The 23,796-nt window shown below is 35.8% G+C and overlaps 1 protein-coding gene across 8 annotated transcripts in view; it reads left to right on the forward strand.

Moving 5' to 3' along the window:
- AKAP9 (A-kinase anchoring protein 9) overlaps nucleotides 1-23,796 on the forward strand; it is a 120,814-nt gene that overhangs the window by 87,002 nt on the left and 10,016 nt on the right. For 6 of the 8 annotated variants that reach the window (XM_075082806.1, XM_075082807.1, XM_075082809.1 and 3 more), the window contains 18 exons: nucleotides 73-111; nucleotides 1,303-1,535; nucleotides 3,291-3,410; nucleotides 6,452-6,628; nucleotides 6,738-6,842; nucleotides 7,270-7,422; nucleotides 7,679-7,858; nucleotides 11,265-12,353; nucleotides 13,406-13,552; nucleotides 13,926-14,429; nucleotides 14,868-14,931; nucleotides 15,635-15,753; nucleotides 16,543-16,734; nucleotides 17,621-17,809; nucleotides 18,468-18,612; nucleotides 19,365-19,584; nucleotides 20,556-20,706; nucleotides 21,608-22,276. In XM_075082806.1, coding sequence (XP_074938907.1) covers nucleotides 73-111; nucleotides 1,303-1,535; nucleotides 3,291-3,410; nucleotides 6,452-6,628; nucleotides 6,738-6,842; nucleotides 7,270-7,422; nucleotides 7,679-7,858; nucleotides 11,265-12,353; nucleotides 13,406-13,552; nucleotides 13,926-14,429; nucleotides 14,868-14,931; nucleotides 15,635-15,753; nucleotides 16,543-16,734; nucleotides 17,621-17,809; nucleotides 18,468-18,612; nucleotides 19,365-19,584; nucleotides 20,556-20,706; nucleotides 21,608-22,276 — 4,496 coding nt within the window. The remainder of the gene's footprint in view (nucleotides 1-72; nucleotides 112-1,302; nucleotides 1,536-3,290; nucleotides 3,411-6,451; nucleotides 6,629-6,737; nucleotides 6,843-7,269; nucleotides 7,423-7,678; nucleotides 7,859-11,264; nucleotides 12,354-13,405; nucleotides 13,553-13,925; nucleotides 14,430-14,867; nucleotides 14,932-15,634; nucleotides 15,754-16,542; nucleotides 16,735-17,620; nucleotides 17,810-18,467; nucleotides 18,613-19,364; nucleotides 19,585-20,555; nucleotides 20,707-21,607; nucleotides 22,277-23,796) is intronic. The other 2 variants (XM_075082808.1, XM_075082810.1) reach the window with 1 other exon arrangement.

The following is a 23,796-nucleotide window of genomic DNA, read 5'->3' on the forward strand; positions in this document are numbered from 1 at the left end:
CACAAGAAAACTATAGCTGGCATGTGAATTACTTTGCTTCTTTTTTTGTTTTCTCTCTCTCTATTCTCCTAGGCCTAGTAGATGCTGCAGTCGATGCAGCTTCCCAAGCAGGTGTGTTTGTATGTTGCATGGCCAATCTGTAATTGGGTGGAAGACTTACACGTACTGACATTGTTAATCAGGATTACTGGGCTTTTGGCTTACTGACATTACTTGTAATTCTTACTGGCCTGCAGCTTTGATGTTGTATTTCATACTCAGTTTTACATTTCGCTAACAACATTTCTTATAATTTCTAAACATAATAAGCAAATTCATGAATAACCATCATCTTATTCACCTATGAATTACAGATACTTAGATGGCATTGGAGGGATTTTTTTTTCTTTTTATTTGCAAATATAGTTGAGTCATTCATTATGATAACTAAACACGGTATTAGATTGATATGTAATGGTTACCTAGAAATGGGAATTGGTTAAATATGATGTAAGATGATGGTGCCTAAAGGATCTCTCTTCTATAGCGAAAGTGAATGGGATTGTTTCTGTCTAAATATCAATCATGTTTTAAAGATTCACTAAATGTAATTGCACCTTACAGTTTGGATTTTACCTCAAGGGATTCATATGGTTAGCTAATATGTACTTCAGTGGGCTGTGGCTTAAAAGGCTTAATAGAGTGGTTTGGGGCTTTACTATATACGCTTGCCAGCCTTTTCATGACAACTCAAAATTGGGCATCCATGCAGTCACTGATTTTAAAAAGCTCCAGTTACAGGTCAGTAATTTCCCTCTCTGTCTGCACAGCAACCTTGCTAAGTCTTTCAGTATTTCCTTCAAATTATTTTTATGTATCACATTAAATGATGAAGACTGGGAGTGGATTGATTTTACTGACGCTGGGGATGAGAAGAAGGTTGGGGTTTCTGTATTTCATTGTTAACCCCTGTGCTGACTCTAGCTGTAGTTTGAACCCATGCATTTTCTTTATTTTCAATGATACAAAGACCTTTTAATTTATGTGAAACGTAAACAGGGAAGTGGTCCGTTACAACTTCACTAACAGTCCTCTGAAGACTAACTAAAGGATAGTAAATTTAATATGAATTTGCTTTAGCGATTATCTTGATGATTTCTCTGAAGAAAATGTATTTTCTAGAAAAGGAAAACAGTAGAAACCCAAACCAGTTCACATCCTTCTGCAGAATACAGCATGGATACCTTGGGGAGTGGTTTTGCTTCATAACATTACTAACTATTCATATCTAAAAGGAGTGTGTGATGCTCTTATTATAACCAGAATTGCTGGAGGAAACAGAAAAGCTAATGAAAGAAAAAATTGAAGTACAGCGGCAAGCTGAAAAAGAGTATGATGACCTTCAGAAGCAAGTGAAAGTCTTGGAAATAGACTTGGAAGAACAGGTCAATCGTTTTCTAGAGCTAGAACAAGAAAAAAATGCAGAACTAATGGACTTAAGGCAGCAAAACCAGGCTTTGGAGAAGCAACTTGAGAAAACAAGAAAATTTCTGGATGTAAGTATGGTAAAAGGCTAGTTTCATGAAGATGGGTGGGCACCTGTACTGAAGTTTGTTACAGCAGGAAATGCTAGGCTTTTTCAGATTTTGAACAAGCATAACAAAACACACGACAGTAACAGTGTTACAGGTTCCAGCCCAATAATTAATGGTTTAGAATTTGAAAATTCATTTTAGATGCTTGCTTAGGACTTGCCCTGTATTTCAACATATAACTTAGTAGGCTTCTTAAATGTTTAAAATAATGGGAAACTTCTAAAACTAGTGAGGAAATATCAATTTTTGTGAACTTAATTTTTAACAGTTTGTGAAATTTCCATGTTTTTCATTAAAATCTGTTGGAATTAAGTAGACAGCTTTATTTGTACTTGGAAATAATTTCTTGAAGTTTCTTTTAGAAACTTCCTTCATGGTATTCAGTAATCTACCTCCAGATATTAAGCTATGCCTTCCAGCCAGTTATAGTATATGGATATTCAGGGTGGCAGCTGCCTCTGTTGTACCCAACTTCTTCCTGCCTCAGGCTGTCTCTGCAATTTTGTTTTAGACTGTACCCATTTTCAGCAAACACCATCTTCCCTGCCTCCTTCTTTTCCCATTCTATTCATATTAAGTGTCCTATGCTGCTTTTGGGAGAAAACTTAATTTTTTTGCCTTCTCAGTTCACTCTCTAGCTGACAGCAGTAAGGTGGAATTATTTTTTTATGTAATGAATGTAACACCCGGTGACACCTTTTCTCCATAATTTATTACTAAGCAGTATTAAAGGAGAGATCTTTGCAGTTACTTCTTAGCTCAAATGGATTTGCTTTATTCAATTTTCTACAGTTACAATATTATTTTTCAAATAGCAACTAGTGTGTCATAATAGGAGAAGGTTCACCAGTAAAAATTGCTATTACAAGTCTCACGCATAAATGCATTATGGTTTGGGATTATCAATAGCATGAACTAGAGAGTTACAGACTACTGAGGTGAGTACCTGTTAGTAACAGCAGCATTAGAATTCTGCTGTTTCCTTGAAACAGCAGGTGAGTTTTAAAAATCTTTAGCTTGTAAAGGTTGAGGTTTTATTCCAGTTCCCTGAATTTTTGCAAAATATTTTGCTGCCAGACAGCAGCTTTCCTCTTTGTATCAGATAATTCAGCGAGCTTATTTTTATGCATCTGGTAAGGTTTGTCGCTTTTATAAAGTGGCATTTAAAGGTGATGCCTCACTGCACACTGCCAGTTGCACATTATTTCCTATATAAAGATTTATTTCCCAAATGTCGGACTGGGATATAACAACTGAAACTGGTCAAAAGTAAAACTGAAATGCAAAATTCAGACAGTTTCTAATGTTGTTGTTGTTGGCTCCTCCTCAATATTAACATACTGTTAATTTCTATTCTTAATTTCTATTTATGCTACATGTATCAAAGGCAAATAATAGGAAAGAGAAACATGAAATATTGGCTTATTACCATTTGTGCGGTGTACCTGGAACAGAAAAAACAAAACTGTCATTTTTGTGAAATAATACTGGATGTATCTATGCTGTCCTAATTTTATAATAAAAAAATGTGACATTTGTTGCCCCAAATGGTGAAAAAATGTTTTTTTAATAGTAGTTGCAAGAGGTTCTGCTACCTTAAAAATACTGAGATAGTGGTACCAGCCTCACATTAATAGAAATAAGAAGTAGTAATATACTTAATTTAGATTTTTTTTTAAATCAAACGGTGTATCCACATAATTTCTTAACTTCCAGGAGCAAGCAATTGACCGGGAACATGAGAGAGATGTATTCCAGCAAGAGATACAGAAGCTGGAACAACAGCTTAAGGTTCCACAAAGGAGTCAGCCTGTCAATGGACATCAAACCAGAGAGGTAACACATTTTATTACTTGTACTCAATTAATATAAATAACAAGTTGACAGCTGTTAAGATATTGTAATTAAGCTATTTTATGGTGTACCTAACCTGCATCCGTTTACAAGCCAGGGCAGTAAGTCACTGTAGATGAAGGGTAAGGTGTTGGGGGAAAGTGGTGAAACTGTGAATTTGGGGTTTTTTGGAGGGGGAGGTTAGTCTGGGTGTTTTTAGTAGTAGACATAGGGAGAATTCATAACTTTCAAAAAGGCTCGTTCATCTAACTTAATTTAGAAAATCCATTGTTTTCAAAAGCCTGTGGATACATTCAGGGCTACTTTAGCATTTCACAGGTCCTTACGATGTTCTGTGACATCCTGGTCATAGCACAGGTACACAGCTGAAGGAATTGAGTTACCAAGGTGTAGCGCCTGGGATGTTACAGCCTCTCTTGGTACACTTGAACCTCCCTAATGAAAGTTTGTCACCACTGAAACAAATTTAGTGACTGTACAACAGCAGCTCATGGGAGTCGCAGAAAACTCTTAGACTCAGCAAAATCAAGAAAAGTGACAGCAGTGCAAATGCTATATAATATGAATCTTTTGCACGTTTTTTTGATGACCTGTTAGTCAATTAAATAGCATTTTATTTTTTGTGAGTGTTTTTGTGTCCTGCTTTTAGAGCGAGGCTGATATTTTTGCATGATCTTCTTACCTGATTTTCAGTATTAAAGTGCCTCTTATTAGGTTGCACTGTGATTTTCAAATCAAAGTTCGTACTGAGGTAGTTCAGTTGCTGTAATTCAATTCTTAAATATTAGCAATATTTAGTATTCTATATCACAGCATCCCAGGTTGGAAGGGACCTCAGGGATCATCTAGTCCAACCTTTCTAGGAAGAGCAATATTATATAGTTTAAGACCATAGACAGTAACAGGACGTAAGCTGATAAGTGAGATATAAGTTGTCAAAATATTTACTTAAAATTTTCAGATTTAGAAGTGTATTTCATGGGTTTTTAAATATATTTTAATACAAAGGTTTTTAAGAAATCTTACAGTATTCAGTCAGTACTATGTGATATGGTTGTGAACAATGAATCTTCTGGAATTAGCTGGGTATGTGTTCACCATATATGGAGCATTTCTGCATCTATTTCCTTCTATTGCAGAGTGTGTGTATGCTGCTCTCCTGTTGACACATTCCACCAATGGGGGAGACCTTTTAGCATGATTAGTTTTCCTGACTCCAGGATGTTCATTTTGATATTATTTTGTTATGTGTCTGTTTATAATCTGGGGCTTGGACAGCCTGTGAATTCCTGGTTAAAACTCTCACTTTAAAAAAAAAAAATTCTCCCAAGAAAAAAAAGTCAAATTTTATAACATAATAAAAATGGCCCTATTTTTCTGTACAGAATCTTTATGTAAAAATCCTCCTGATTTATATGCACATATACACTTAATGTGTATACTCTTAAATTGGCAGATATGCTACAATGGAAATTTAAAGCGTACTTGAAAGAGAAAGACAGCTGTAACAGTGATTAAAATTTTAAGATTTCTATTAGATATTTTTAAATTAGAATTTTTTAGTGGGTAGAAAGATAGACAATAAAATGTCTGCAAGCACCACAGGTGTGACAGCTATTTTAGAGCTGGGTGGTGAATGTGATATTACAAATTATAGTCAGAATTTTCAATAGTGTATTAGATTTACATTCAGCTTTTATCAAATGAGACACAGTCTTAGTGCATAGTATATTTTGCTGTCACAGTGTTACTTGGAATATTTCATAAATACACATTTTATCGTTTTTCTCATGCTTTTCTGAGATAGCTGCTTTGTTTTTTCATAGTTGCAGTTTTTGAAAAGCTCTTCTGCTTTGCGTGAAGGAGCTTGGTAACTTACGTTCTTTTTTATTGTTGTTTCAGCTTACTCTGTCAACTTATTCCACGGAGGGTTGTTGTAAAGAGTCTGCTCTAGACTTGTTTTTTCTTTTTCCATTTCTCTCTCAGGACTTTTCTGTGGTCACTTCAGACTTTGATGTTACTCATGGATGGATAACGTCAATAATACCATCCTGTCAGCTTTATGTTCTGGTCCTCTTCTCTCCTGTCTGTTGAAATGCTTTGAGTCTTCTACCTTTTGGCTACATTGTAACTTCCTAATTGTAAATACTGAGATCAGTTTCTTGAGTGGGACAAACATTAGTTTCCATGTCTCTTGCTCGATTGCTTAGTTTAACTCAGGTCTTAAATCAGTGCATCAAGCCTAATACCCTGGATTTGTTACACATCTTTCTTATCTGTAATTTTGATTAATTGTTCTAGAACTGGGATCATTCCTATCGCTACTACTTCAGTTACTCTTTTAAGATGTTGTTTCTGAGCTGCAAACACCTGAACTACTGAGATTCAGAATGCTTTATTTGGATGCTTTGTCCCCTATAGAAAGTGAAATTATATCAACCTTCACATCCTGTTGGTCCCATTTAATAAATCCAGCAAGAAAACAAAACTTCCTGTTTTTCGGGATTGAAGTATAGCAATTCTCTTCAATGTTAAAGACCCAGTGAATTTTAGGATATGTCTGTGTATTACTAATCAACTCCTTATTTTGAATAATTTTATCACATATTTTTAGAACTATGGTACTCATCAAAGATGCAAATATCATCTTGACCATAGGGTCAAGACATTCCATACGTAGATGTTAAAGGTATCTTTTTAGTGGGCTGCATAGTGATGCCATGCTATTTGCTTTTAACTGACTCTAGAGAGTCTGAAGGGTTCAGAAGGACAAGGTCTGTTCTAGAGAGTAGGTGATATAGCACAGAACATATGACTTATTTAAAAATGCTGTTTGTATTTGCTGGATGGATGTAGCACTACAGTATCCTAACTTTACATTCTGTCACCTAAAGAGTAGGAGTTCCATTATGAGGAAAAAAGAGGGATATTTTTTCTCTGTCAAAAATGAGTGCTGTTGCTATTGCTAGCAAACCCTTCCAACCTAGTGCAATATATTAATCTTCCTGCCATATTATCACCAGGTTGAACAGTTAACAAATCATTTAAAAGAAAAAACAGACAAATGCAGTGAGCTTTTGCTCTCTAAGGAGCAACTTCAGAGAGATATACAAGAACGAAATGAAGAAATTGAGAAACTAGAATGCAGAATAAGAGAACTGGAACAAGCCTTAATCATCAGTGCAGACAACTTGCAAAAGGTATTGCTTGGTCTAAAATTATCACATATTTACTACTTTATTATTTTCTTGAGAACAAAACAGTATATCTTTTCTATTTGTTTATTATAAATATTATTTATATTTGAAGGTGGAGGAAAGGAAACAGTTTGGCACCATCATAGTAAGGGGAGAATTACCTCTTGAAGTACAACTGCAAGCTGAACGAGAAGCTGTGGACAGAAAGGAAAAGGAGGTAAAATACCTGTGAAATGTTCCATGTTTCTGCTGATATTTTGGTTGGTCAGTTTTTGTTTTCTGTTGAGTTTAGTGAACGATACAGATGAAATTTTTTAACAGATCAGAGAGACAGCAGTCAAAATCCCTTTGAAATTCTCTTGTGAGCCATACTAATTGTTGTTATTGTCTGTGTTACTGCTTATTACTTATGTTTCTGGAATCAAAATTCAGCCCGATGAAGAAAAACTTCGTAGAGATTTAATCTGATTTTTAGTAGGTTTAAAAATTCCATTCGTTATAAGAACTCAGAATGTCACTGAGTACACGTTCTTTTGTTTGTGCATACAAAACCAGTTTACTGTAGACATTGAACTTGCAAATTATGACATTTAATTTTGGCATGACTGTCTACACCTTTTCTGCCATTTGTGTTGGAAACGTAGGTCACGAACCTTGAGGAACAACTGGAGCAGTTTCGAGAGGAGCTAGAAAATAAAAATGAAGAAGTTCAGCAATTGCACATGCAACTAGAAATTCAGCGAAAGGAGTCCACTACACACTTGCAAGAACTTGAACAAGAGAACAAATTATTTAAGGTAATTGTGTAACAGAGAAGCCTAGAGCTTTATTTTCCCTCCTCCCAAGAAATAAATTCTTGGAAAAAGCCAAGATACAAAGTTGTTTTTCTTTCTTGAGCATTCCACAGTTCAACTTGCAAAATACTAAAAAGCTCATATAAATAATTCTCATTCCATGCAGTTGGTTTTATTTTAATTCCTGTGCCTCAAATATTCATACAAGACTATGCAGAATATGTACGACTCTAATATGGTTTTGGGTTTTTTTTGGTAGGATGAAATGGAAATACTGGGACTAGCTATCCAGAAATCTGAAGATGCCACCGTAAAGGACCATCATTTAGTGGCTGGGAGGCTCGCTCGCATCATGCAAGAAAAGGAGCAGGAAATAGATCATCTTCATGAACAAGTTGCAAAACTGCAACAGCAACTTGAAGTCACAACTGACAACAAAGTACATACTTTTGAAATCTTTTTTTCAGAGTCCTACTTTGTGTTGCTAGCTGTTTAAAGAAAAAAAAGCTTCTGTCGTCCCCCCAATTGCATTATCTTCTATTGCTGCCTTAATTTAAAAATGCAGATGCTTCAGTTTCAAGCAATGCTTTAACCCTAATCTGTTTTTCCTCTTTCATCTCTTTTTTTTTTTTATGAAGGATGCTTTTTGCTTGCCTTTCTTTTTTCTTATTCTGACTGATTTGTGCTTGAGTTCTTGCCCTAAATTCTTCTTAATTCCTTATTCTTCTAATATTTCCAAACATTTAATAGTATGTAGGTAGCTGAATTCAATCTCAACAGTCATCCGCCATCTTCCCTACAATTACTTACTTTCAGTGTTATGTTTCAGTGACACCTGCTGGATCATGTTGGTTTTTATATGTTTTTTAGCAGTTGAACTTCAGTGCTCCATGAGCTTGTGTAAATAGTTTGTCACCATACCGATGTTGGCAACATCTTTAATCCAGTTTGAAGCATGGTGGATGTGCAAACAAAATGCTGAATTTTATTAGAAATGGAGAGCAAGAAGGAAAGAGGCAGATTAATCTTTCTTTTATTTACTGAGATCTAACACCTGTAGCTTTCTGTTATTTTTCAGTCATGTGTTTTTATGAGAATGAGCTGATTCTTCTGGCTTATGTCCATTTTATACAGATATAACACATTTGATTTAAACAGAAATACTATTTATTTTGCATTGATGTGACAGGAGAAACAGGCCTTCAGTCTCACATTTTTTATAGAAAGAAAATAGGATTTTTTCAATGGATGAGTTTTGCATTCTGACCGTTTTAAGTGTGAAATTTTGTTAGTCATAAGCTTTAACCCCAAAGCAAGTGTTATTCAGTAAGGTAAGAACAGGTTTTCCATTACCTCTCAGTAACTGAATGAACATTTAGGGTAACATTCTGCTTAGGACATATTGAATCCACTAAAATAGAGCTGACTGAGCTGGATAATTTCACTGAGTTTTTGTGCTCAAAGTTTAGTCACAATAAACCTCAGTGAATAATGACAAAACTTTGATTTGGATTTAGGAAATTTGATTTAGGAAAGATCATACTTTAGGAATCCAGAATGGTTCTGCTTTATACAATGACCACAGTAATACAATTACATTTCTTGCCTTGAGAAAAATACCCAGGTTTCAGGTATAATTCATTTTAATGATTAGTTCTTCTCGTGTTATATGAAATTTCATTTTCTTAATTTCATCCTCTTACTCAGTTACATTTTCCAGGACATTAAATAATTGCTGTGCTTGATTATGGGATCAGTTTTAAATATGAATAGATTGTTCCTAGGTTAATCTCTTTCCTAGTCCCTTAGACATCTTCATCCCAATAAGTGCTTTTCTTTTAATTGCTGTGTTTGCCTTCTGTAGTCCTTTATTCCATTATGTTACAAAGAACAGGAACTGTTATGCTGACTTGATAGCAATCACCAGAATCACTGTTCTTTTCTTCTGAAAACCATGACTTGTTCACATTTTATTTAGTGTTTTTGAGCTTACTCTAGTCTCAGTGGATTTTAAAAAATAAGTTCTTAGATGGCAAATCAGCCCCTCTAATTTATGTAGTCACATTTATAACTTATTTTTGTGCATATTATACTTACAACAAAGTCTTTGTATTATTCTATTTAACCAACTAAACCTAATTTAGTATTGACAGAGAAAAGAAAAAGCATGGCTAGTTTAGTAATTAATTTAGTCCTCTTTCTTCTCTTCCACATTTTTCTTCTTCATATATCTAAAAGGCCTTTTTAGAGTTCTTACCTATTTTAGGTACCATAACTGATTTTATTTTATAATATCTTTCTGAATATTCTTGACAGATTTCCTTCTTCTTTTTTCATTTCCAGTGTAGAAGCCCTGTTCATTTCAGATCTCCAGGAATTCCCTTAAGAAAATACATCCACTTTGTTTCTTAGACTTACTACTTATAATCTGGTCTGTCTTTATTTTGACTTCGTAGAGGATTTTTTTGTCATTCTTACACACTCCAATGAAAATTTGCTCCCACTGCAATTTAAGAAGCAGGTTTTTAAATGAATTTTATACAACTTACTCTACTGCAATCTGATAACTTGTATTATTATTCCTTTTACTAAGACTTTTTTTTAATTTAGTGTTCTTCAACACTAGTCATTCCAATTTTTGTTTTGTTTTAGTGTCTACTCATTTATTTCTCATTAGAAGCTGATATAAGATGGCTTCGCTTTTTTGCATCATAAAGTCATCACCCTCAGATTTGCTCAGTTACATTGTTCTATGAATTTCATGGAATTTTGAGCTCCTTATGCAGCCTGTAATTTTAAATGTCTTCAGAACTAATCTAGGAAAGTATTATTCTCACTCTCTTCATATCTTCACCAATCTCTCCCTGAATTTTGTTTGGATATATTTTAAAACATATACTTTATAACTTTGTCGCTCTTTACTTCATTTAAACTATAGCACAAAGAAATAATTGTGCTCTGGGTCTGTGGGTACTATTTGCCCTGTGTGTTTTTGTGCACATCTGCCTATGTGTATGCACACACATAAAGAGACAAACACATACCTAGGTTTGTGATAGGAAATGTCAGAGGCAACTGATAGGTGTTTTCTAGGGTCTCAGACTAATAAGCATGTTATAGTGATATTTTTCAACACAATTAATTAAAGGTCTATTTGTCTTTAAAATACATATCCATCTTAATTTGCTGTGTCCTATATAAATCTATTTGACCATATGAATGAGTTGTGCTTTTGCATGAAGAGTACAGTATTTATCTAATCTAACTCAACATATCTAACCTGTATATGGTAAGCTTGAAGATTTTTATTTTTTTAAATTATGTTCTTTATGTAATGTCATGCAGAAAAATTTATCTGTAAGTTTTAAGCTTCATAAATCTTGGTTCCTTGGAATTCTTGGAGTAAAAATAATATAATAAACCTTGATTTCATATGAATATTGAACAGCAGACATGACCACTCCACTTGTTTCCATTTTAATTTTCAATAAAAAGGACAAGACAGAGCTTTTGGCCAAGCTATTGGGAAGAAAGTAGTGTGAACCCTTAAAATCCAGTGTTTCATATCTCTGTGAATATTACAAATGCTTTCACTTCATTTGATGCTTTCACACCTATTTTGCAGTTCATCAAGGTCACAGACTATTTTCAGTCCTATGTGAAGGTGTCCTGATTCTCATAAAGTTTCACAAGAGACATCCCATTAAGAAATTAACTGAGGACATGATTTCTTTTACAAGACATTTCAATGTTTGATTAAACTGTTGCTGTGAAGTCAAGGAGAAACACTATCTGAGGGTTTAATAGTTACCCATTATGAAGTTCTGTTCTTTTTTTTTTTCCAGGTTATTGAAGAGCAAAATGAGCATATACGGGAGCTTGAAGCCCAGGTAGAATGTCTGAAAAGTGATCAAGAACGTGTGAAGAGAAAAAATTATGAGGAAGTAGAGCAGTTGAATGATGTAATTGATAAGCTTCAGCAGGAACTGGCAAATATTGAACAAAAAGTACCTGCAGACATCGCTGCTTTTCAAGAAGATGCTGACAGTCTGAAACACACACTTGAAACAGTTCTGGCAGAAAAGGAAGCTTTGGAGAAGCAAGTAGAAAACATAAATGTAGGGGCATCTCAAACAAAGAATGAGCTTGAGGAAACAAAGTTAAAAATGAACCAGCTAAAGCAAGAAATAAGTATGCTAAAAAAAGAGCATGAAAGAATAACGGAGAAATATATGTGTGCACTGATGAAAGGTGATAGGGAAAAAACAGAAGATAGGAGCAATGAGAACACTGTGAAAGTGGAAGAAGGCTTACGTGAGAAGGTAGAGTTGCTAGATCAATGCCAGCTTAGGTCTTCAGACGAGAATCCAAGAGTCGCCATTAGCAAGATGGAGGTACAACTGCGGCAACTTCAGGCATGCATTAAGGAAAAGGATTCAGAACTGTGGCAGTCCTACAATGAAATAAAAGACCTGAAAGAGCAAAGCGAAGCTGAAAGAGAAAGGCTTAAAAAGAGGATATTAGAACTGGAAAAGATACTAGTGGAAAAAGTTGCTGCTGCTCTTGTGAGTCAGGTTCAGCTAAATGCAGTTCAGGAGCAAAGGAAATTCATGCAGGAAATTCAGGAAGCTTCAAAATGTGTGGAGGAAGCAAGCAATAATGCTCAGACAGAGGGTTTGAATGATACAACTGAAAATGAGATGGAATCAAAATTATCACTCTTGACACAGAGGCTTAGTGAGATGGAGGACCAGCTGGCAACGGTAAATCATAATTTGGAGCTAGAAAAAGAAAATGTAAAAGTTGCACAAAAGGAAGCTAAAGTGAAAGAAGAGAGACTCTTAGAACTTCAGCAACTACTAGAAGTGGTTCAAGAAAAACACAAAAGAGAGATTCAGAAATACATTAAGCAAGAAGAAATGCAGACAATTCAGGTAATTAGATGCCATTTTCTTTTGGCTTGTTTTCACTAAAAACTGTTATTTTATGTAAACTATAATGAAACATTTCTTAATGAGACTAGTTATAGGAATATTCTGCTATGGGGGGTAGACCTGAATTTCTCTGTTATTCCTAGAGTTACGAAGAAGAGAAAGCTGTTATTTTAGGTGAACCCCACTATCAGTTTCCATTTTGCATTAAAAACACCTTCCCTTTCCATGAATGTAGGGTGATTTTGAATTTTGGACATATACTTTCTTATTCTTGCTTTGAACTGACATAGGATGAAGTGAGTTACACTTTTACATGGCATGGAGGTAGTGAGATAAATTATAAAAATTATCTAAGAGAGGGTTCAGAATGGTAAGGGAGTGATAGCAGTTTGTCTGTACATGGCTTTTGTGTCGGGGGGGTGGGGGGGGTTGTTTGTTTATGTATGCTTTGATTTTGGTTTACTTTTTCTTGCTTTCCTGTCTTGATTCCACAGATACTTCCCATCAGTAGTTTTTACCAGTATACATTTGTCCTGATTTCCATCCACAACTGGCTATGTTGCCTCTGAATTTAAAACCTTCGGTCGAAGTTGACTGTGCTTGATTGCTGAAACTCTTAAGTTCAGAGACATCATGGAACCCAGTACTGAACCAGAAAAGGTTCTAAGATCTTTCATCCAAACGCAGATTAAATTAAGGTCTTAAATGTCGTATAAATTTAATAATATTATCAGGCATTATTTCCTACTCTCTGTTGATGTTCCTGCCTGTGCTTTTACGTGGTGTAGCCAATTTCTGTTTGCCATTCAATAAGCTGTAAGAAGATAGTCTTTCTTCCCACACTTGTCCAGCTTGTGGGAGTTAATCTGGGAAAATGGTCTTTCAGTCTTAACTTTTTGAGGCTATGTTAATCCGAATAACATAGACTTGTTTTCCCCTATGGTGTTTTCATTTGTGGCTTTTCTAAGTTGGTATGAAAGTGATCAGTGCTGTTACTAGTTGATTCTTCATAAGACTCTTCACCAATTTCCATATCTTGTGTTTTCGTATAGGGAGGAGCACGACTCATGGAAAGTCAGAAAGAAAATGTGCTTATTAACGAACTTGAACTAGAGCAAGTTAAAGAAGAGGCAGCTGCTGCTAAGGAAGAACTGAGCAGTTATAGAGAAAAGGCAGAAAAACTTCAGCAAGAACTAGCAGTAAGAACCAGATTGTTCCATATGGCATTTAAAGCAAATGATTATGCAGGATTTATTGTGCAAATATGCATGCTCTAGGTTTTTTTTTAATCTTGTGCTGAGAATGCCACTAAGAAGAACAGTCAGTCAGTGGAATTGAGCTGATGCTGTAAACCAAATCTTCACTTGTTGCCAAAGTAGAGTTTTACAGTCCACTATTGTGTAACAGTGATTTAGAGCTGTATTTCTTATGAGATACTGCTTGTTACCATGTGTCATATCTGCTTTAAAATAGGACTAAACCAAGCTCTAATGGTATAGAGGGTGGTTTGGGTTTTAGATACTTTTTTAAAGTATATAGAAGGACTGCGATTCTGATTCTCTGTATTTACAGGTAAAAGAAGCAAGTCTGATACATCTTCAGGAAGACTTGTGCAAAGTCAAGGAGAACCTAGCTCAAGCAGAACAGAGCCTTGCAAGTTACATGAGAAAGGACAAGGAAATGGCCAAAACCGAAAGCAAAAAGGGTGCAGAAATATTGCTTGATTTGTCAACCAGTCAGTCTACTCTAATTAGAAAAAGCTCATCATCACAAACAGACAAGACTGTGGAAATCAACAGCTGTATCCAAACTTTGCCAGTCCTTGTTAAAAATGCAGAAACCCAAATTGATTTGCAAAACGGATGCTCTTCAGAAGAAATTGCAGAGATCATAAGAGAATTTACTGAAAAAATTGACCAAATGCAAGAACTCCATGCTGCTGAAATCATGGACATGGAGACAAGGCATATCTCTGAATCTGAAGCATTAAAGAAAGAGAAGTTTGTTGCAGTGCAAGTATTGACTGAAGAGTGTAATACTTTAAAGGAAGTCATAGAAACTCTACGAGCTAAAGAGGTACGTATCCTATTTTATATTCATTGAACTACCTTGGTTTGTGCTTTTGCTCCTGCTACAGAAATTCCCATTTAAAGTCTGTTAAGTGTGAACCACCACATATTCAGTATAAAGCTTTTAAGTGTTCTAATGTTTCCATGGCCTAGGGAGAGATTGTGAACCCCTTCCTCAGCAATATAAGTTTGGGAGTGTGCTTGACTGTCAGATGCTTCCTTGTGCTTCTGCCTTGGACCTGTCCTGCTCTGTGAAGTGGGGACTCTAGTGACCTAGCTGGTCACCCTATTGAAGCCATCTTTCTCATCTCTATTTTGATTCCCTTGATTGTGGGGGAAACTGAGCAGAGAGGCTTGCATCGCTTCCTGCTCCTTAGAATTAGCTCCTTTATTGTGAGTAGGTGTGGGGTGAGTAAAGATTTGATTGTTTTCTTTTCTAATCTAGGGAATCCAGGTTTCTGGATTACCACATTCTCCACCATATCAAGCTAGAGATGGAGGTTCTAGTGGTAAGAAATTTGTTTCTATAGATTTCAACAGCATTATAAATGAAATCTGGTTTTTTAATATTAAGTTTACCATTAAAGAGTTTGTGTTCTAAGAAATAAAAACAACTATTCCCCAGGTTGAAGCAGAAGCAGGTCACACTAAGAAAAGGTGCTGAGGGTGCCATGTCTGTTATTTTGCTATGGAAGGAAAATTGCTAGAGTGGAGATGGGTAGAGTCAAGGCATCAGATGCTAATTTTTTTCTTCCCACTGTAGTTGGTATATTCTTCTTACATATTGTATTATCTCTTCAGCATAGCTTCATCTCTTGATAGAATTTAAAGCTGCAGCTCCCTAGCAGTGGGAGATGATGACAGGTACTCACTTCTCCAAGAGTAATAAAAACTATTATGATCCTTTTCATAGGCAAAGGCTAAGCATACTAAGGAGGGGGATCATTTGGGAGAAATGTTTGTGCAAGTAGTTGTTTCTCTTGTAGAAGTAAAGTAGGATTTTTAAGTTTGTGTTTTTCTAGTTTTATTTTGCTGTTACTGCTTTGAAACTGAAAAAGAAAAACTATAAAACAGGTAGTCCTCAGGCTTAGAATCAACTCTGGTGACATGCAGCCGCCTGTTACAACAACAGACAAAAATACGTTTTTGATGCCTGTTCTTCAAAGTTTCACAGTAATACAGCTTTCATGTTTTCCTCTCCTTTTATTTTAGACTCTAGTTCAGACTGGAGTCAAGGAATGTATGTTGCTCAGACCCAGGGATCTGACATGATATCTGAAGGAATGGATGAGGGTGGAACTTCAACAGATTTACTTCCAAAAAAAATTAAGGTAAAACAGAACTGTCCATTTTTATTGTGGAACAAGAGTGATACTACCAAAAGCTTAGCTGCTGCTTGATTAGTGAAAACAGAGCCATTTAGATAAGTTGTAAACTGTTGGCTATTTTAATACATTTTAAAATACTTCTGATCAATGATATGCATTTTTGCATGTTAAATTAGGTTAAATATGAGTTTTGTAACTCTAGACTTGTTCTCAGTTATGATTTTGAGAAATAAAACTACTGTTAATTATAATTTATTGTTATTTTGTATTAATGATAACATCACGATCATATATTACACAATTTTATAGATTCTGTTACAGGTGTAGGATAATATCTATGTTATGAAAGGAAAATATGTTTATTATAAACAGTAAGGGTATCATGTTTTTAGTTACATTAAGGAAAAAAAGGTGAGTCTTTTGCAATAAAGGCCTGGCTGAATGGTAATATGAAAAAGTGAATTGCAAAGCTCACCTGGAAGCTTCCCAGGACTTTATTTTTAAAAAGTCAATTTCCATCAGCAGCCGTTTTAAAACTTGAATATTGATTTGATGGATGAACTTTGGGAATTTTGATTTGAAACTGAGGGAAAATACACTTATTTAATAAGTTCTGCTGCTTGGCAGATATAAAGAACTGGGTGACACTTGTCTCTGATATGAGGGAGCATAAATAGTTTCCTAATGCCTATCAATTTAGAAATACCGTTACTCCGATATGTATGAAATAAGATGATTGTTGTTGTTATCGTTATGACTGGCATTACTGATTTCTTTTTGTATTTATTGTAGGGTTTGCTGAGAGCAGTCCATCATGAAGGCATACAGGTGCTCTCTCTCACTGAATTTCCATATGGTGAAAGAGAGATGCCACCTCTTAAGCAAGAGCCAGAATCTTGGCTTGAGGAGAGGAAAGCTTTTCTAAGCACCATTTCATCTCTGAAAGACCTAATTGCAAAAATGCAACTTCACAGAGAAGCTGAGGTATAAATAATATCATAAGATTGCATCTAAATAAAAAATAATTTATGATAACCTTTTAAGGCGCATTCACAATTCAGGTTTAAATGCTCTAAATATACTGGTACAAGGCAAAAGATTTCAAAAACATGCATTAAAATTGCATGTTGCACTTCCTGGTAATAAATTACAGCTTGCAATTTGTTCTTCTGTGCATTGATAGCTTCTGACTGTATAGATCCACCTTTTAAAAATAATTATATTTTTAAAGCATGTTTCCAGTAGCAGTTATAGTAGATTTTTTAATGTTGTTATTGATTGGTGTAGTAGAGATCAGATGCTATTAAAAAGATACTGTAGTGAGAGAAAAGAGGGGAGAAATTGCTTAAAATATAACACAATCGCTAATCTGCTAAAACTTATTAGGACTTGCCTGTCTAATTACCCCAGTTAGACTTTTGGATATATATAGGTAGTTTCGATTACTTCTGCATTTCCTTCAGCATGCAGAGTGGGGGATTAACTGTACATCATTATAAAATTAAATCTTCTTTATCTGCATACGACCACATAGCTCTGTGAGAGCCTAGGAACATACATGTAATGTCATAAAAATTAAAAGGATAGGGTGGTACAGTAAGATAAATAATACCACATGGGGCTAAGTTTTCAGTTATAAAAAGCTAGATTGCTTCCATCTAAACCACAGATGAAAGTTTAGCATTCGTGCATGCAGAAGAAATAACGTGTACAATAAATACATTCATTTGTATGAATGAATGTTACGTAGCTATTGAGTAAGAAAAGCTCAATATTCCACTGAAAACACACACTTTACATAAAATGTTAATGGCCATTCTTGAAGTAATCTATGAATTCTGCTGTTTAAATTGTTTTCATACCCCTGTAGATTTATGCAAGTACTGAATCTTCTGAAGGTGTCTCAGACTGGAGAGGAGAACTTCTGCATGCTATTCAACAGGTTTTTGTGAGAGAACAAAATGTTCTTCTTGCTGCATTTCAAACTGAACTTGCAGAACTGGGCACAAGAGATGCAGTGATATTGATGAATCAGTTAGAGCACAGACTACAAGAGCAGGTAATATAAAACATACTTTAGTCAAAGTGTGTTTGTCTCATTAGATTTTAATTTTGAATGTATAAATTCATTTAAAAATATATGTATTACTAGTACCTTTGACATCTAAGGGTGAAAACAAAGTAAGACTTGTAGGAAGAAGAGGTGTCTGAAAAGAAAAACTGATGTGGTGCGAGAAAGAGATTTTTTGGGTGCACAAGCTATAGGAAAAATACAGCCTTGACGGATCAATTTGAATTAAACACAGTTGTCCTGAGTTTGATTTCATTAAGGTAATTAGAATTATGTTACACTGCCTAAGAGAAAAGGTAGCTTGTATATATGAAGCAAGTTGTAAGAAGAGGAAGTGATAAGGCTGCTATGGGACAGAGAGAGGTCCATTATCTCCTGGAACATGGAAGGATTAGTGAGCAAAATTACAGTTTGCCATAAAACTGATAGGTCTTTTGATTCTGTAATTTTGATACCTAGTAGAAAAAAAAAAACCAAACCCCAAGCAGTTCTTCCCAATATTATAATGATGACTTAGTTATTACTTAATTGAAAATGTTTTAATATATAAGCACTATGTGAATATATAGTAAATGTAATATCCACAGCATAGATATTCTAATAAGATTTGGAGTTTTACTTTTAAATGTTTCTAATGCTCTAATAGGCTACTAACCAGAGAGCAGCAATGGACTGTCTTCAGAATGCAGACAGAAGAAGTTTGCTGATGGAGATTCAAGTATTACATGCTCAGATGAACAGTAAGAAAAATAATCCAAAGAGAGAACAAGAAAGTGATTCAGAAAGTCAAGGTGACTTCTGTGGTAATATGTGTCCATTTCCAAATGCTTTCTTGGCAGTGCTCATAACATTGTAGGTGAAAATATACTGACTTCCTTTGCTCTCTGATTTCAATACTCATTTTCTGAGCATGCATACTTTTCATCTTTTTCAATCTTATTGGACTAATTTTGCAAATTAAGGTACAGTCTGTGTTCTTATGACTTTTATCGAATTGAAAGTGATACAAAGTTATTTCAATTGCTATAAAAATCAGGCTTGTATTTTAAGGTTATTTACCACACATGCACTTCAGTGTTTAGGTTCAACAGCTTTGAAATTATCTAACTTGGATAGTCAGCATAATGGGTAAACTAAGAAGCAATTAGAATGAAAAGCAAAAAATTCAGAGAACAGGTATATTTTAAAATTAAGTAAACGCTCACTCTCGGTGTTTCGTCACAAAGATTTGGTCACAAGTGTACGTACCTACCTAACTTCAATTATGTTAGTCATAATCCAAATGATGTATATTGATATGGTCACACTCATAGCCTTTTAAAGAAGTTCTAAGAGTTGAAGTGATGTCTTGGAAAGTATGAAAGATATTCCAATATAAAAGGCATGGTTTTGCTTTCACTCCACTATTGAAAGAATGTATTATTTTAAAATAGCACTCTTAATGATAGCCTTGTGGTCATTCTCTGTGCTAGGGAAACTTTACCCAAATAGACAGTGTTGTTTGTTTACTAAGTAATTTCCATATTAACGGTACTCTCATTAGAAATGCTGGAGTATAGTACACAGCAGAAGCAGTCACAGATAATGGAGATGCAAGTGGAGCTCCGGAGTATGAAGGACAGAGCAGCTGAGCTTCAGGAACAGCTGAATTCAGAGAGAATGAAGGGAGCTGAACTGAAGAATGAACTTGCACAAGCCAAACTAGAGCTTGAAACAACCCTTAAAGCACAGCACAAGCACTTCAAGGACCTAGAAACCATCAGGTGTGGCTTTCGGTGCCAAACTTTCTGTGTTGACCGTGAAGATGATCTTTCCTATGTTGTCTCAAATCATAATAATGATTTTATAAAGGAAGTTGAGCTCGTGTAATGTAAATGCTTCTCAGTTTTTCTGTAAAACATTATCTGACAAAAAATAGACTTCTGTTCCATTTGACAAATAATATAATTCTACACATTAAGATGATCTGATTTGTAGGTTGATTTAATGATTTATTAATATCAAGTTTCTTTTTAAATTTTGACACATTAGACTACAGTATACAAGCCAGTAAGTATACCATAAGTATTAAAGGTTTTTCTGCTTCTAAAATTGAACATGGAGAAAAAAGCTGCAGAGTCAAGATGACTTTGCAAGTACTTCCATAATAAATTCTGTAACTTCTAAGTGTTGCTTTGACATGGTCAACAGCAGAGGTAACAGGCCAAATATCTGGCACTCAAGAAAGCCTTTTTATTATTTATGCCTTTACCAGATGGGTATGCCCATGTACAGTGTTTAAATTGGTATTACTTTATGGATTACCTTACAGCCTTTACAGATCATCAGGAGCAAGATTCTTTCACAAATTGATGCAAAACTGATCTGCAAAAAAATGAAAATTCAGGGCATAGATTCCCCCCCTCCCAAGATAGGTTTTTTGCCTTTGAGACACGTGGCAGCAAGATGCATTTCTCCTGCATTCTTTCAGATTTTAGCCAGTGACTGGATTATGTTGAACACAAGCTGCCTCTGAGCCACCAATTAATAAAAAACGGCAGCTACGAAGTTAGCAGGATGGACATACTTCCTGTTGGTTTTGAGCTATGCAGCTCTTTGTTGCATAACTCACTGTTACTGTACTGCATGAGCAGTGTTTTCAGTGCACAAGATGGAATAAATATCAAGTAACTGATGTTACCATGATAGGATTAGAGCCATTGTCTAATCTAAAGGTTGCCCATTTCTCTTTTAGGACTGAAGTTAAAGAAAAAGCAGCTGAGTTAGATATTCTCAAGGATACAATGGCTAGTGAACAGAAAAAATCAAGAGAGCTACAGTGGGCTTTGGAAAAGGAAAAAGCTAAAATGGAACGCAGTGAGGAAAGAGGAAGAGAAGAGCTTGAGGTATTCCATAATCCCAAATGGCCTGGAATATCAAGGAGCATGCAAATATTCTTTTGGTTAACATTTCATCTCAGCTTACGTTTTTGTCCAATGTGTGCTACATATTCTGTCTTCAGCAGCAGTAGTATATCATCTAGAGCTGAAAAAAGATGTATAGAAGCTGTGTGGCAAGGAAAGAAAAAGCCTCATGCAAATTCCATTTAAATCAATAGTTTTACAACTGTGCTTTTCAGGGCCAAGATGGAAAGTTTCTGCTTTGTATAATAGCCCTCAGATATTCAAGGGGACAGGACACTGCTAACATGGCCACACCTAGCACCCACCACAGCCTAACTCACATTTAAGAATGATATTTAAGGAGATACATTCTTTGTCTCCATTTTAAAAGTCAGCAGTTTCACGTCATGAAAAGCAAACTAGGGAGTTTACTTTAGGAGAATATGCATTAGTAGCTTCCTTGGTACCTTTGTGCTATCTGATATAGTGAGGGAGAGAGCAGGTGCTCTAGTACAAGTCTTAAGACAAAAAATCTATCACTTTAACGGCATAGATTTACTTACATCTTGAAATCTTAACTGGCAGAATCACTTTCACAGTTTTAGAAAGTAAAAGCAGCTAATTATCTTCAACTTCAGAACTATGGCTGTTCGTATCTCATTAAAAAGTGTATGTTACAAATATTTTTTAATGAGATTATCTGATTTTAGGATAAAGACACCTGTAATATATTTTAATATCAGATGTAACTGCAGCATTCGGAGTATTGTCACATTAATTGTGAGTAGCAAAATCTGTTAAAAGCAACATGTGTACAAGTAGCATGTTTGCAATTTGCAGAAGATAATGGAAAGTATACACAAGTGGCTTTAATCAATTTTTTCCTTCTGTTTTATTATGGAAGGATTTAAAATTTTCACTTGAAGATCAAAAACAAAAGAACTTACAGTTAACTAAACTTTTGGAGCAAGAGAAACAGCTGTCAACTGATCTCCAGCAGAAAATTGAATCCCAGGAAGCACTCAGTGCTGCCCAGCTGTCACGTGAACGAGGCCGTAATTCTGAGTTGCAGGTGCTTCTTGAATCAGAGAAGGTTCGAGCTCTTGAAATAAGCAGTGCCCTAGAAAGGGAAAAAGAGCTGTGTGCGCAGCTTCAAAGTGCTGAAGATAAGGGGCAAGCTGGAACACCTAATCCATCTGAGGAATTACTAAAAGAGCTACAGAAACAAATGGATGAAAAGCATGACCGTATCGTGGAGTTAGTAAGTGAGATGGAGAAGTATAAACTGGAATCTGTGCAAGTGAGACAGCAAATGGAAAAAGAAAGGCAAATCCAGAGGAAAGCATTACAAGCAGAACAAGATGCTAACATAATAGCACAGAAGAAACTCCATGAGCTGGAGTCCAAAGTTGAAGACCTTCAATGGCAACTTGGAGAAAAGAAGCAAGAAGTTCATAAATTAGGGAATGAAATAAAGAAGTTGCAGGAAATAATCCAAGAACTACAGAAGAAAGAGCAGGAGAATGAAGAAAGAAAGGAAGCCGAAAGGACACCAGGCCACAATCCAAATGAGGTACAGTAGGACTGAGAGCAATGTATAATACCAAACTGTGCAATTTAGCTTTTAATTCTGTTGTTCAGTTAGCGTTGTGTGTCACTGTGCCTTTACTCAATCAATGAAATAGCCTGCAGATTACAAAACACAGGCATCAGAAAAAGGGAAAGCATTCCAGTTTTGCCACCTAAAACTGTTCACAAGTATCCTCTAAGAATGAAGCTGTAGAGGTGTGTTAGGAGGAGCGTGAGCAGGAGAAATCCATCTGAATGTATACGCACACTTTGTGTCTCAGAATAGGAGAAGAATATTCCCTGCACCCAGTTGCAGGAATGAGCTACTTCTACTCAGGAATGCTCCAGGTCAGTGCTCTTAACCTTTAGTTCATAAACGACTAGTTATCTTTATAAAATTTAAAAGTGATTTCCCAACAACTTAAATAATTAGATAAGTAATCAAACAAGCATATGCATGAATATGTGTATGTTAGCAAACAAAATAGAAAGAAGAAATCAAGGTAAAAACTTAACTGAAGAATTTAGCCTAGTTTTTACATGAATGAAAGTTGGAACCACTGTTGCTTGTAATTTTTTTCTCTCTCCTAAAAGGTTGGGGAAGTTTTAAAATTATTTTTAAATTACTTTTTAAACTCTCTAAAACTTCCCTGTAAGAGATAAGTGTTGCTGGGTGAGTGATTTGTGGATAGTCCCAGAGAGGACTGACATGAAACTTTCCTCTTTGCCCATCCTGCCATCATTCCGTGCTTTTTGGCTGCTGTCTCTGTGGAGCCAGGAAGGAGATTTTTCTCTTCATCTGATTTGGCTACTGGTTTTAATCTTCTGAAGCACTGGAAACTACCCACAGCTAGAGGCAGAGTGTTGAGTGTATTGGTAACTGTGACAGCATCAGCCTTCCTGCTATGCTCAGTCTGTGCACCTTGCTCTTCTGCTTGGAGGTAACTGCCAGCACTGTGGTCAATGAAGAGTCTTCCCTTGGGTCAGGTTGGCAGTGGCTGTTGGGGCTGTTTCCCCTCCTTGGCATCAGACAGTATGATCTGCTTTCCAGAATCTGCCTGGAGTGTGAAATAATTTATCTCCTGCTGCTTCCTGTGACATTTGCAACACTTTGCTTTTTCAGTTGGTAGCACACCATGGTCAAATACCCAAAGGCACAGCCATAGACTCAGGTTTCCTTGGGAGGGCTAGCAGTTCTTCCATGACCAGTGTCAGGGGGTGCCCAATGACAGGACAAGGGACAATGGACACAAGTTGGAACACAGGAAGTTCCACCTCAATATGAGAAAAAACTTATTTTCTGTGAGGGTACCAGAGCAGTGGAACAGGCTGCCCAGGGAGGTTGTGGAGTCTCCTTCTCTGGAGACATTCAAAACCCGCCTGGACACAGTCCTGTGCCCCCTGCTCTGGGTGTGCCTGCTCAAGCAGGGGGGTTGGACAAGATGATCTCCAGAGGTCCCTTCCAACCCCTGCCACTCTGTGAATCTGGGGGTGTTAGTGAGGGTAAGGAGCACGTGTTCAGTA

The sequence above is a fragment of the Phalacrocorax aristotelis genome, chromosome 2, assembly GCF_949628215.1.
Source record: "Phalacrocorax aristotelis chromosome 2, bGulAri2.1, whole genome shotgun sequence".
In the NCBI taxonomy this organism is placed as follows: Eukaryota; Metazoa; Chordata; class Aves; order Suliformes; family Phalacrocoracidae; genus Phalacrocorax; species Phalacrocorax aristotelis.